Genomic DNA, 15000 nt, shown 5'->3' with positions numbered 1-15000 from the left:
GGACACAAACTGCAGAGAGAGAGAGAGAGAGAGAGAGAGAGAGAGAGAGAGAGAGAGAGAGAGAGAGAGAGAGAGAGAGAGAGAGAGAGACGGGGAGGGGGAGGGGGAGGTACATATTCTTCATTATTCATATCATATTTTGCACAATTATTGCATAGATGTAAACAGCGAAAAACACATCTACACTTCATGGAGTGCGTTTTTTTTTTACCGAAATAACCCATTAAGACTAGAGCCCGACCGATGCCAGATTTTTGGGTCCGATGCCGATGCCGATTTTGAGAATCCTGGACCACCGATTGCCGATGTTTTTGACCGATATTTTGTAATTAAATAAAATAATAAAAAATAATTTTCAAAAACGTATAAACTTAGTTTTTTCATTAAAGTTAAGAATACAAGATTGAGAACATTTAAATAAAATGCAATCACATTATTACAAATAAACATGAATACAATTATTTGAAAACTTTAGTTACTAGTCACTTTGTAGATTTTAATTATTAATATTATTACTGAACATACATTAACCACAAGTCTTCAGCCCTTTTTAAACTTTGGCTATTTGCAGTGGTGGAAAGTAACTATAGTACATTTACTAAATTACTGTACTTAATACAATTTTGTACTAGGTATTTGTGCTTCACTTGAGTATTTCCAATACTTTTACTTCTACTCCACTACATCTCAGAGGCAAATATTATACTTTTACTCCACTACAATTATTTGAAAACATTAGTTACTAGTTACTTTGAATATTTTGATTATTATTACAAAACATACATTAATCACTTCAGCCCTGTATAGGGCCATTTGAAAATCGCCGATCTACAAGCTTGTAGATCTGCTACTTTCAAAATATTTTCATACATTTGAGAACTTGAAATTGATTGAAATTTGATGCCAATACTTTTGTACTTTTACTCAAGTACATTTTGAATTCCAGACTTTTACTCGTAACAGAGTATTTCTATATTGCAGTATTGATACTTTTACTTAAGTAAAACATTTTAGTACTTTTTCCACCACTGGCTATTTGAAAATAGCAGATCTACAAGCTCACAACATGTTGCTATGCAGTGCGTTGTGAGCTTGTAGATCTGCTATGTTCAAAACATTTTCATACATAATGATAAGGGCTGTAGTGCACTTCTAAATTTAGGTTTTGGTCAATCAATTGATTTAGTTTGTTTTCATATTACATTGACACGACGCTGTCACCGCATCCTGCAACAGACGTGCCCATGCAGAGCCCGTCCATCGATTGGTTGTGAAATCGCCCTGACAACCAAGAACAACCAATAAAACCCACAACTGTCCCTTCGGACTATAGGATCTATTCTAAACTATGGGATTCTAAAACTTGAGCGTCGAGTCCCTCAGACTTGAAGCTTTGAGCACAACAAAACTGTGTCCTTGTATTTTATTTATGAACAAAGTCTTGCTGAGAGCAAAATGAACGGCCCAAGGTAAGGGTAATGCTTTACACCAAGTTGTAAGAGGAATCCCTTCATCTGACTGACTATCTTGTTCGCGTCTGATGAAAAGTGAAAGTTAATGAAACTCGCCCCAAATCACGCTCACCCCCATTCTTTTTCGCGGACCCACGGTTCTTGCATTTGTTTGATGATAAGGTTGGAACATAGTTTTAATGGGGTTACGTTTAGAAATAAGGTTAGGTAGGTTTAGGCATAGTTTACTGAAGTTACGTTTGTGAATACCGCCGGATTTGCTCCGGGGCGACTGTGTTTTAGGGCGACTGTGTTTTGGGGCGAGAGTTTTGGTATTCTCTGTGCGATTCGGGTGCGACTGCCAAGCAGCACTCCTCCGCTCAGAAACAGCGTGGAGATGTTAAATTAACGTCTCAGACAGATGTTAATATATATTTATTTAGCGATATACAAGTAGCTTAGAAGATTGTAGTAGCCTATGCCCAATTGCCCATAAAAATATATAGGCTACCTATTCGTTGCATCATGATCCATACATTAACAATGAGCCTTGCATGGAGTCATTCATTACATTTATTAATTCATTGAGCTTATAGGTCTCTCTGGAAGGCATTGTAGTGGTAGATAACTTTAATCTCACTCAGTATTATTGAGAGATTGTTGAGAAAAACAAGCAATCTTTGTGGATTTCTCATAAATAAATATAAACACCTTTACCGCAGCTGCGCAGCAAATTCACAATCAGTGAAAATATTAATGACAAAAACATCGGAACATCGGGGGAAATAATGACCGATGTCCGATATTGACATTGGGGTCAAAAATGACCGATACATCGGGCTCACCGATGTATCGGTCGGGCTCTAATTAAGACCTGAAGCCGATTCTAGAAATGTCTTGTAAATTCCAACTGTTTTCTGAAAAACGTATGTTTCTATGTCAGTGGTGCTCAAACGTTTTCATGTCAAGGACCCTCAAAATGATATGTATTTGGCCGCGGACCCCCCATCTCAAAATGTGTTGTTCCAGGGACCCCCAGAAGCAAAGATTTGAGTAAAAAAATGGTCGCTTTAAAATAATATATATTCAAAGATTTGCACAAATTTTCACGATTTTTCAAAAACAGCAGATCTAAAATAGTAGATCTGCTATTTTTGAATAGCCCAAAGTGTAAAATAATGCTTTTTTAGCTCAAATCAAAAAATGACACTGATGCGTTCCAGGTCTTAATGGGTTAACCGAATGACTGTAACAAAAACACCCAGAAAAGTAACAAACCCGGTAAAAAAACAAAACGCGCGCACACGCACGGAACGCATGGACGCGTGCGAGCGCATGCGTTTCCTTCGCTTCTAAAATGCTCTCTGCGTCCTTGGCAGAGACGGAGAAGAGAGCTAAAGAAAGAAAACAAGAAAGACGACACAAAGAGTGGGGAAAAAAATAATGAGATTCCTTCGAACAACCTTGTTAGTGATGTTTCATACAAACAAAGGCTTGATCTGAGAAAGAACGAGAGAGACAGAGGGAGGGAGGGAGGGAGGGAGGGAGGGCGAGACAGAGACTGAGAGAGAGAGAGAGACCGGCGGTCTAAAAATAGAAAAGTCGGGTCATTTAAGACTTTCAAGTGTATTAAAATGTATGAGACACGAGGAATACCAAGTGGGAGGGGCAGGCAGAAGGATGAAGAGAGAGAGAGATGGAAGGTGGAGGTGGAGAGAGAGAGAGAGGAGCGAGAGAAGGATGAGAGACAGTTTTGCTGTCAGTGTCACCGTGCCAATGGAGCCGAGAGTCAAGTCAGGTGAAACATCCTGGTGAAACTCCTCCCAAGCATTGGTGTAGAGTAACTGAGTACATTTACTCAAGTACTGTACTTAAGTACAATTTTGAGGTACTTTTACTTTACTGGAGTATTTCCAAGTGTCTATACTTTTACTTCTACTCCACTACATCTCAGACGCAAATATTGTACTTTTACTCGACTACAATTATTTGAAAACTTTAGTTACTAGTTACTTTGCAGATATAAATTATTACATTATAAAACTATTTGAAAATAGCCGATCTACAAGCTCACAACGCGTCGCATCGCATCGCGTTTTTACTTTTGGTACTTTAAGTACATTTTGATACCAAAACTTTTGTACTTTTACTCAAGTAACATTTTAATCCCGGACTTTTAGCAGACACAATCCCGGACTTTTAGCCGGCACTTTTCCCAGAGCAGGGCCGGCGCGCCCATTTTAAGATTTCTTTGGCGATTCCAAAATAGCAGACATACAAGCTCATAGCACGGCATTTGTAGATCTGCATATATTGTCTAAAGCGAACAAGTTTAACTCAAGTTTAACTTAATCTGTGCTTCTGGGGGTCCCTGGAACAATATATTTTAAGATGGGGTCCGCAGTGAAATACATATAATTCTGGGGGTCTTTGACATGAAAAGGTTTGAGAACCACTGACATAATAGCAACATACGTTTTTTTCTAAAAACTGTTAGGATTTTGAAGACATTTGTAGAATCCCCAGAAGAAAAAATTTGAGTTTTAAAAAAAAATAGCTTTTAAAAAATATATATTCAAAAATTGCACAAAATGTTCAAATGTTTCAAAAATAGCAGATCTACAAGCTCGTAGCGCGGCACTCGGTGCCGCGCTATAAGCTTGTAGATCTGCTATTTTTGAATAGCCAAAGAAAAGCGTAAAATGACACAGATGCGTTCCCGGATCGAATGACTTTAATGCGGCCCGCGGGTCATTATCCGAATAACACTGATATACTATCGATTCCAGCTGTTCCAGTTCCCGGTAAACCAATGTCTTTTTTTGCACAAATTGCACACCTTATCTGGTGCTCAGGGAGCAGGTGCGTTTGGTCGAGCACCTGCTCGTTTTAGATAACAAAGAGAATAGAATAAACAGCCGTTTTCCAATTCCAAACATGGACGTTTATACGTGACCGTTTTAATTACCATCACATTCCATTATATTACCCTGAGGCACAACAAGGTGGGATTTAGAGAGGAGGGGGGGGGGGGGGGGGGGGGTCGACAATCGACATGATCTTCTCACTTAGGCTTCGATGAAAGAGAAGTGCTGCGATCACAGGGGACCGTTGCATACCCCCTTTGATCCACCTGACAAAGGCTTTAGTTTACACCATCGGTGGAGGTTACATCCATTCATGTAAAAGGAAAGGTGTACCGGACGGTGGTGAGACCAGCTATGTCGTATGCTTTAGAGCAGGGGTTCTCAACTGATTTTGACCCAGGGACCACCATCCTGACTAAGAGCAACCTGGGGACCACCACTATTGTGCGTGGTGGGTCCATCATAGACCCACCCCACACAATAGTGGTGGGGGGTTCATGCACCACAGGGAGCTGGAGAAAATAGCTATAATATCAATATAATATCTAATAAAATACAGTGATTTTGTTTGAATATGATGGAATATGATTAAGGATTACTGTGATTATGGTAAGCTCATATTTCATATCACACACATATCATACAGTAAGAACTCCTGTAAGTTGTTAGTGGTAAAAAAAAAAAAAAAAGCTCATAGCGCGGCACCGAGTGCCGCGATATGAGCTTGTATATCTGCTATTTTTTGAAAAGTCTTGAAAGTGTGTGCATATCTTTTTCAAAGCGAACATTTTAACTCAAATCTTTGCTTCTGGGGGTGCCTGACACTTAACATTTTCAGAAGGGGGTCCGCGGCCAAATGTATATCAATTTAGGGGTCCTTGGCATGAAAAAGGTTGAAAACCACTGCTTTAGAGACAGTCGCACTGAGGAAAAGACAGGAAGCAGAGCTGGAGGTAGCAGAGCACAGATCGCGACGCGTTGTGAGCTTGTAGATCGACTATTTTCAAACATTTTAGATAGGTAGGTTTAAATAGGTTCGCGTAGATCTACGCGACTGGCACTCAATGTGTTAATACTGTACCACCACTTTTACTGAAAAGGAAATGACCGTAATAATACCAAAACGGGAGCTTTTGGTGGCCCAGTGGCCCACTGTGGTGGGGGTTCTCTGGTACAAAAAACATTTCAGACGGGGTGTCTGCGGCCACATAAATATCAATTTGCGGGGTCCTTGACGTGAAAAACATTGAGAACCATCGCTTTCCACCTTATCTGATGGGAAGGCCCTCTTCACTCTTCTGCAGAGTGCAGGCTCCTGAGGTTGATTACATGCTTCCACACAGGCTCGGCAAAGGCATTCTGTCCAATATGACAGCTCCACCTCTCTGACCCAATCACATTCAGGTGCGTTGCTGCTGCAGCAGCAGCGTTTATCCCATTGAGACCTGGAACTGTGTCATTTTTAGATTTGAGCTAAAAAGCATTATTTTACACTTTTGACTATTCAAAAATAGCAGATCTACAAGCTCGTAGCGCGGCCGCGCTACGAGCTTGTAGATCTGCTATTTTTTTGAAAAATCGTGAAAATGTGTGCAAATCTTTGAATTTATATATTTTTAAAGCGAACATTTTTAACTCAAATCTTTGCTTCTGGGGGGGTCCCTGGAACAAAATATTTTGATGGGGGTCCGCGGCCAAATACATATCATTTCGGGGGTCCTTGACATGAAAAAGATTGAGCACCACTGATATAGAAACATATGTTTTTCAGAATACTGTTGAGATTTAGAAGACATTGTAGAATCGGCTTCAGGTCTCAATGGGTTATACCACTTCACTAAACAGACCTTGTTCATGTCATTATTCCTGTGTTTATGAGTCACAACAACCACCCCTCCATTCTCCTTATCTTTATTGTTTCATATCATCTCTCTCTTTCACACCCACCCACCCACCTACCGCTGTCTCTCTATCTCCTCCATCTCCTGCTTGTCTTACACAGAGAGAGAGAGAGAGAGAGAGAGAGAGAGAGAGAGAGAGAGAGAGAGAGAGAGAGAGAGAGAGACACTGACACAGACATATGGGTACGCTTATGTAAAGTGCCGTCATTCATGCATGTGATTTTGTGTTGAAAGGTGCACACTTGAATTTACATTATAGCTCTGTGTGTGTGTGTGTGTGTGTGTGTGTGTGTGTGTGTGTGTGTGTGTGTGTGTGTGTGTGTGTGTGTGTGTGTGTGTGTGTGTGTGTGTGTGTGTGTGTGTGTGCGCACGTACGTGTGCGTGTGCATGTGTGCGTGTGTGTGTGTGTGTGTCTGTGTGTGTGCGTGTGTGCGTGTGTGTGTGTGTGTGTGTGTGTGTGTGTGTGTCAGTAGGCTAGTTTCTGATGGTATACTGCAGTGGTGTTTATGGGGTGCCGTGAGGGCCTAAATTCACTCTCAACTCTCACACTCTCTACTGCCTCACACACACACACAACTGAACACCTCACACACACACTAGTAAAGCCTCTCACGCACTATAATGAAACCTCACACACGCTCTACTGAAAACGTTGCCTCACACACACACAACTGAAAACCTCTCATAAACATTAGTGAAACCTCACACACACACTACTGAACACCTCACACACACACTAGTAAGAACCTCTCACACACTATAGTGAAACCTCACATACACACCACTGAACGCCTCACACACACACTAGTATAGCCTCTCACACACCATAGTAAAACCTCACATATACACTACTGAACACCTCACACACATACTAGTAAAGACTCTCACAAACTATAGTAAAACCTCACACACACACTACTGAACGCCTCACACACACACTAGTAAAGACTCTCACACACTATAGTGAAACCTCACACAAACACTACTGAACGCCTCACACACACACTAGTAAAGACTCTCACACACCATAGTGAAACCTCACACAAACACTACTGAACGCCTCACACACACACACTAGTATAGCCTCTCACACACCATAGTGAAACCTCACACACGCTCTACTGAAAATGTTGCCTCACACACACACAACTGAAAACCTCTCATAAACATTAGTGAAACCTCACACACACACTACTGAACACCTCACACACACACTAGTAAAGCCTCTCACGCGCTATAATGAAACCTCACACACGCTCTACTGAAAACGTTGCCTCACACACACACAACTGAAAACCTCTCATAAACATTAGTGAAACCTCACACACACACTACTGAACACCTCACACACACACTAGTAAGAACCTCTCACACACTATAGTGAAACCTCACATACACACCACTGAACGCCTCACACACACACTAGTATAGCCTCTCACACACCATAGTAAAACCTCACATACACACTACTGAACACCTCACACACATACTAGTAAAGACTCTCACAAACTATATTAAAACCTCACACACACACTACTGAACGCCTCACACACACACTAGTAAAGACTCTCACACACTATAGTGAAACCTCACACAAACACTACTGAACGCCTCACACACACACTAGTAAAGACTCTCACACACTATAGTGAAACCTCACACAAACACTACTGAACGCCTCACACACACACTAGTGAAGCCTCTCACACACCATAGTAGAACCTCTCAAACACACTACCAAACACCTCACGCACACACTACTGAGTCCGATGTCATAATGACACAATATAAATAATATTAATATCGTATAAACTGAGTTCTGTGTCAGAAATGCCCAAATATGGAGTGTAGGCCAGTCAATGATGATGATGTCAGTAGTATGACAGTGACATCATATTGATGACATCAGAGAACTCCATATGGGGAGAGAAGGAATGGGAAGCCCAAAATGACTCTAATGTATTGATGTTGGGGGAAAAAATACAAAATCAAGGGAAAGTTGTACATTTATGATAAAATATGGACTCCTTACATATTCTCAGATGAAATGATGTGAGGACAAGACCCTATTTTTAGCGGTGCTAGCCGCTCTATACCTTTAGGTATAGAGCGGATATTAGCCCTCTATGCCTGGCTTTTGCGTCAACGTTCTGATTGGTCAGCCTCGCCAACGTTCTGATTGGTCAGGTGCGCCAACGTTCTGATTGGTCAGGTGCGTCAACGTTCTGATTGGTCAGGTGCGCCAACGTTCTGATTGGTCACTATTCATGACATCACTATGTTACTATTCATGACATCACTATGATGTCATGAATATAGAATTAGATGTCTATATAAACAATGACTAAATAAACAATGAGTAATATCTAGAAATATCTAATAATTTCATTTTATTATTAATTTGGCTAAAGTCTCCTTCTAGGTAAGTTATTTAAAGTTAGATCCTCAATTTAACTTTATCTGTCCAAGATTCTTCCAATGGAAGCCTTGAAATAAATTGACAGAGATTTAATATTGTTTCTCTAGTAGAAACAAATATCTATGACAAAATATATCAAAGGCGCCGCTACCTTCACACAGGTGTGATTTTTTTTTTTGAAAAGCAACTGCGTCCGTCAAATATAGCAATTTTGGTGTCATTTTTATTATTACTATTATTATTATTATTATTATTATTATTATTATTATTATTACCCTTATTATTATTACTCTCCGCCAGGAGAGTAATAATAAGCTTTGAACATTAATGAAAATAATAATAATATGATAATAAATATTATTTTTATTATATCAAAATTATAATAATAATAATAATAATAATAATAATAATAATAATGTCATGATCAAGCTCTCGTCCTCAGTAAGCTGAATGGCTTGCAGTTTGAAAGAGGTTTCTAGGTGTAAACAGGGCGGTTCTCAACCAAAGGTGTGAATTGAGTCGAGAGACAATGAACTTAAATTATGGATAAATGTCATCCATACTGGTATGTATTTAGCAGCGTTTTAGCATGGGCACATTATAAGGATAATTCGTTTTAAAAGGTCGTTCATGAAAGTCCTTGCGGTCTTGTTTCCAATGATAACCTGTGAGCAATTAGGGGTTAAGAGTCTTGCTCAGGGAAAAATTTAATGTCATCGACACATATGCTGACCTGGCCGGGAATCGAACCTGCGGCAACCAGGGCCTCTGGCTCCGTAGGCGGGCTCACTAACCACTCAGCTATGGCCGCCCATTTTGGATGAATCCTTTTATTGTAACAGAAAGAGGCAGCTGTAACTGTTAAAAAGTGATTAGTTTTTGAAACGTTAAGTATAGCTTGGAATCAATGTAATGTATTTATTTATTTATTTTTATATAACTAAATCAAACGTAGTTTTACGTAGGCTTATGTAATTTCACAATTTTTTGATTAAAATAAAATAAATAATTTTGATGTACCACATTCACATTATTATTATGTTTTTTACATTGAAATGTATAAAACAAAAATCCCATAGATAAAGTATGTATTTTTATAAGGAGATAAAAGTAGCTGTAACAAAAAGTTAGATGGAAAAAATAGCGTTAAAATACTGGAAGCCATGTGATCCTTGGCTGCACGAGCGGTTTGTTTACATTCTAATAAGAGCGCATATAGCTCATTTGCATACGACGTTACCGTATTGATTTGATCCCACTGTTGAGCAGCCTTTCTAGGCTAGACTAGAGTCAATTAGACAGACAAGAGAGATGTTAATAAAATAAATTGCGGTCTGATATGCAAAACACCATTCACCCGGAGGAGAATGCATTTGAATAACGCATTGGATAATGTTTTAAACCATAGTATATGTTTGCCTAGCCTAGAGCAGGGGTCTTCAACAAGGGGTCCGGGACCCCGGGGGTCTTCAGAGTTACTACAGGGAGTTCGCAAAATCTATGTGAGATAGAACCTTTGCTCTCTCTTTCAGTATTTTTTACACTAACCACTTGAACCCCAGCATCCCTATTCTGGGGATGAACATTCACCGAAAATAGCAGATCTACAAGCTGACCACGCATCCTGCTGCATATATTGTCAGCTTGTAGATCTGCTATTTTTGGTGAAGAAGTTTGGCATTGAGGCAAAAAACCCACTAAGTACAGAGCCAAATGACAAGTTTACTAGTATTGAGTTTTCATATGTGGTTAAATGTCTGGAAAATACACAACATCAACATGAATCTAAAATATGAAAAAGTGTGTAAATAAACCAAATAAACAAAGAAAAACATCGACAGCCCCCCCCCTTCCCCTTTTTTCTATGTTGTACATAAAGCGTTTTTTTATTATGTAGTGATGATATACATGTTTTTTGGTGCTATTTGATATGTTGATGAATTGGACACCTAGGACCACAATGGACAGAAGACCGCAAGTCCTTTTTAGACTATGTGTTTGACTGTACTAGTGCTGTTATTACATTTCTGTCTAATAAAATACTCTATCAATACAAAACAAAACAAAGTTGTGCCTCACGTTAATGATTAATGCTTTGATTTCAATGTCAATTGCAAACAATTTTCTTATCTCAAGGTACATTTTTATATCTTATCCAAATAAGAAATGCAAATGTATATAGGCTAGACTAAGCACATTCTACCCCTGATAGAGAGTATAGGCTATAAGCATGAATATTATTGGATTGCTCAATGATGATGGATTTGCGTAAAAAAAATCTATTTGGGGATTTCTTGGAGGCTAGCTGGCGTTGTGACTTACCTGTTAGCGGTGCTTTGCTGAGAATCCAATTTGCCGTGAGCGAATCCCACATAAGGAACGATTTTTTCCCCCTCTAGTCCTCTGAAAATGTTGTGACCACATTCATGTGTCTGGTCTTTTTAAGACAAATGTAAGGCTTTCTTTGACTTTTTTGGGTCAATTTTAGTCCCTTTTAAAGCCTCATTTGGACATACATAAACGAAATGATCTTTTAATACTACAACAGACATATGAACCCAATTCTCCCCAACAACATGTCATCTTGTAGGGGAGAATTGGGTTCATATGTCTGTTGTAGTGTCTCAGAACCTATTTGTTGTGGTAGAACCTGGAGAAACTGCATTTACATTACCTTACTAATGTCAACTCTGAGTCAGGTTTGAACCGACAATCTCTTGCTTGTAAGGCCAATGCTCTACCCACTACACTAAATCGCCATATTGTGACTGTCTCTCACACACACTACTGAGATTCACCTCACATACACACTAGTGAAACCTCACACACACACTAGTAAGGCCTCTCACACACCATAGTAAAACCTCACATACACACTAGTAAGGCCTCTCACACACCATAGCAAAACCTCACATACACACTAGTAAAAGACTTTCACACAACATAGTGAAACCTCACATACACACCACTGAACGCCTCACACACACACTAGTATAGCCTCTCACACACCATAGTAAAACCTCACATACACACTAGTAAGGCCTCTCACACACCATAGCAAAACCTCACATACACACTAGTAAAAGACTTTCACACAACATAGTGAAACCTCACGCATACAGTACTGAAAATCTATCTGTTTGTCTGTCTGTCAATTTATATGTACAGTTTTTATCGGTTCATATAGTATATATCAGTGTGTTTTGCACAGTTATTTGTATAGTCTATTAGTTATTTTTCATTTTAAAATGCACCACATGGAAACAAGATACACCTTCTTTTAAGATTTTATCCAATTTGGCCTATGTAATGGTGATACTGTATAAGTGCTTTTAAATGTTACCACGGTATTCCATTCTATTCTATTCTACTCTATTCCATTCTATTTTACTCAGAGCCTTCCATAAGCCTCCATTAAAAACACAACCACCTCTGTAGGCCTACTTACAAAAAAAAACAGTCATAAAAGAACTGACTCATACAAAAATGAAAATAGCATATCCATATAAGAGAAATGCTGTAGTTAAAGGTAGGGTAAGTGATTTGCTTTGGTTAAAATAAGTGTTAAATAGCTCTATATTCTGATAGTACTCATTGCTATAGAGTGTTTGTTCAGTATTAGGAGTCTCTTTGTCTCTCCAGCTCTTTATAAAACAGAAAATGCATTTTCGTTTCAGTTTCAGTTTAATTTCCAATTTTATCCAACCAGGACACAGAACTCAATCAGGATACAGATTAAACAAGTGAAATTGGAAGTGATGACACTAAGAAATGAGCAAACCAAATTGGAACTGGAACACTATACAAATTAAGCTTAAAAATGGGTACTTTCTCCTGATTGGCTGAGATTTTGACACCGACCGAAAAATGTATTTTCTGTTTATTAAATAGCTGTTACTGAAAAAAACACTCTATAGCAATGATTACTATCAGAATATAGTATTTTAACCTTTTAACAAAATACTATTTGTTTTAACCAAAAAATAACACTTACCCTACCTTTAATATTAGCTTGGACCATCAAGCAGATGTTTCAGAAACACGCTTACCAGTGACATCATCGACGGGTAATCCAAGCTAACAGAAACAGCAGTCTTTCTATTCAGAGAAAGTTAGCAAGCTATAATATAAGTCATGTTCTTCTTGCATTAATAAATGTAATAAATTAATTAAAATTAAATTTGAAATCTTCTTGTGAAATGACCAAACCTGACCACATTTGCCACTGGTAGGCAGGTCTCTGAACTGTCCACAGCCCTTCTCTGTGACACAGAGTGAGTAGGGGAAAAAATGGGTGAAGTCGTCCTTACAGTATCATTCTCTCATCCTCAATAGTCAGCAACAAAGTCCCTCCTCTTTGGTCATTTTCTTTGTGGTCCAGCAGCTCTGATGGCGTTGTTGAAGTCATAGTGTTTATATATAATATTTTTTAATTTCATTTTACCTTTTGTGTCAAGACAAGAGACAGTACAGTGTATAATATCAAAAAACATAACACCACCAAAACAGACAACGCATTACAACAACAACAACAATAATAATAATAATAATAAGGGTAATAATAATAATAATAATAATAATAATAATAATAAGGGTAATAATAATAATAATAATAATAATAATAATAATAATAATAATATTAATAATAGTAATAATAAACACCAAAATTGCTAGATTTGACGGACGCAGTTGCTTTTCAAAAAAAAAAATAGGGTCTTGTCCTCACATCATTTCATCTGAGAATATGTAAGGAGTCCATATTTTATCATAAATGTACAACTTTCCCTTGATTTTGTATTTTTTCCCCCAACATCAATACATTAGAGTCATTTTGGGCTTCCCATTCCTTCTCTCCCCATATGGAGTACTCTGATGTCATCAATATGATGTCACTGTCATACTACTGACATCATCATCATTGACTGGCCTACACTCCATATTTGGGCATTTCTGACACAGAACTCAGTTTATACGATATTAATATTATTTATATTGTGTCATTATGACATCGGACTCAGTAGTGTGTGCGTGAGGTGTTTGGTAGTGTGTTTGAGAGGTTCTACTATGGTGTGTGAGAGGCTTCACTAGTGTGTGTGTGAGGCGTTCAGTAGTGTGTGTGTGAGGTTCTACTATGGTGTGTGAGAGTCTTTACTAGTGTGTGTGTGAGGCGTTCAGTAGTGTGTGTGTGAGGTTTCACTATAGTGTGTGAGAGACTTTACTAGTGTGTGCGTGAGGTGTTCAGTAGTGTGTGTGTGAGGTTCTACTATGGTGTGTGAGAGGCTTTACTAGTGTGTGTGTGAGGCGTTCAGTAGTGTTTGTGTGAGGTTTCACTATAGTGTGTGAGAGTCTTTACTAGTGTGTGTGTGAGGCGTTCAGTAGTGTTTGTGTGAGGTTTCACTATAGTGTGTGAGAGTCTTTACTAGTGTGTGTGTGAGGCGTTCAGTAGTGTGTGTGTGAGGTTTTAATATAGTTTGTGAGAGTCTTTACTAGTATGTGTGTGAGGTGTTCAGTAGTGTGTATGTGAGGTTTTACTATGGTGTGTGAGAGGCTATACTAGTGTGTGTGTGAGGCGTTCAGTGGTGTGTATGTGAGGTTTCACTATAGTGTGTGAGAGGTTCTTACTAGTGTGTGTGTGAGGTGTTCAGTAGTGTGTGTGTGTGAGGTTTCACTAATGTTTATGAGAGGTTTTCAGTTGTGTGTGTGTGAGGCAACGTTTTCAGTAGAGCGTGTGTGAGGTTTCATTATAGCGCGTGAGAGGCTTTACTAGTGTGTGTGTGAGGTGTTCAGTAGTGTGTGTGTGAGGTTTCACTAATGTTTATGAGAGGTTTTCAGTTGTGTGTGTGTGAGGCAACATTTTCAGTAGAGCGTGTGTGAGGTTTCACTATGGTGTGTGAGAGGCTATACTAGTGTGTGTGTGTGAGGCGTTCAGTAGTGTTTGTGTGAGGTTTCACTATGGTGTGTGAGAGTCTTTACTAGTGTGTGTGTGAGGCGTTCAGTAGTGTTTGTGTGAGGTTTCACTATAGTGTGTGAGAGTCTTTACTAGTGTGTGTGTGAGGCGTTCAGTAGTGTGTGTGTGAGGTTTTACTATAGTTTGTGAGAGTCTTTACTAGTATGTGTGTGAGGTGTTCAGTAGTGTATATGTGAGGTTTTACTATGGTGTGTGAGAGGCTATACTAGTGTGTGTGTGAGGCGTTCAGTGGTGTGTATGTGAGGTTTCACTATAGTGTGTGAGAGGTTCTTACTAGTGTGTGTGTGAGGTGTTCAGTAGTGTGTGTGTGAGGTTTCACTAATGTTTATGAGAGGTTTTCAGTTGTGTGTGTGTGAGGCAACGTTTTCAGTAGAGCGTGTGTGAGGTTTCATTA

The 15000-nt window shown here is 39.0% G+C and overlaps 1 protein-coding gene across 1 annotated transcript in view; it reads right to left on the bottom strand.

Moving 5' to 3' along the window:
* LOC311035064 (short transient receptor potential channel 5-like) overlaps nt 1–15000 on the bottom strand; it is a gene marked incomplete at both ends in the record, with an annotated part of 95687 nt that overhangs the window by 34937 nt on the left and 45750 nt on the right. Inside the window, one exon of the mRNA XM_084043144.1 lies at nt 1–9. This exon is cut by the window's left edge and continues 129 nt beyond it. Coding sequence (XP_083899270.1) covers nt 1–9 — 9 coding nt within the window. The remainder of the gene's footprint in view (nt 10–15000) is intronic.

This window comes from Gymnoscopelus microlampas (genome assembly GCF_963454915.1).
Source record: "Gymnoscopelus microlampas genome assembly, chromosome: 19".
Classification (NCBI taxonomy): Eukaryota; Metazoa; Chordata; class Actinopteri; order Myctophiformes; family Myctophidae; genus Gymnoscopelus; species Gymnoscopelus microlampas.
Note: the sequence above shows the minus strand (reverse complement) of the source record. Positions and strands in the feature narration are given on the sequence as shown.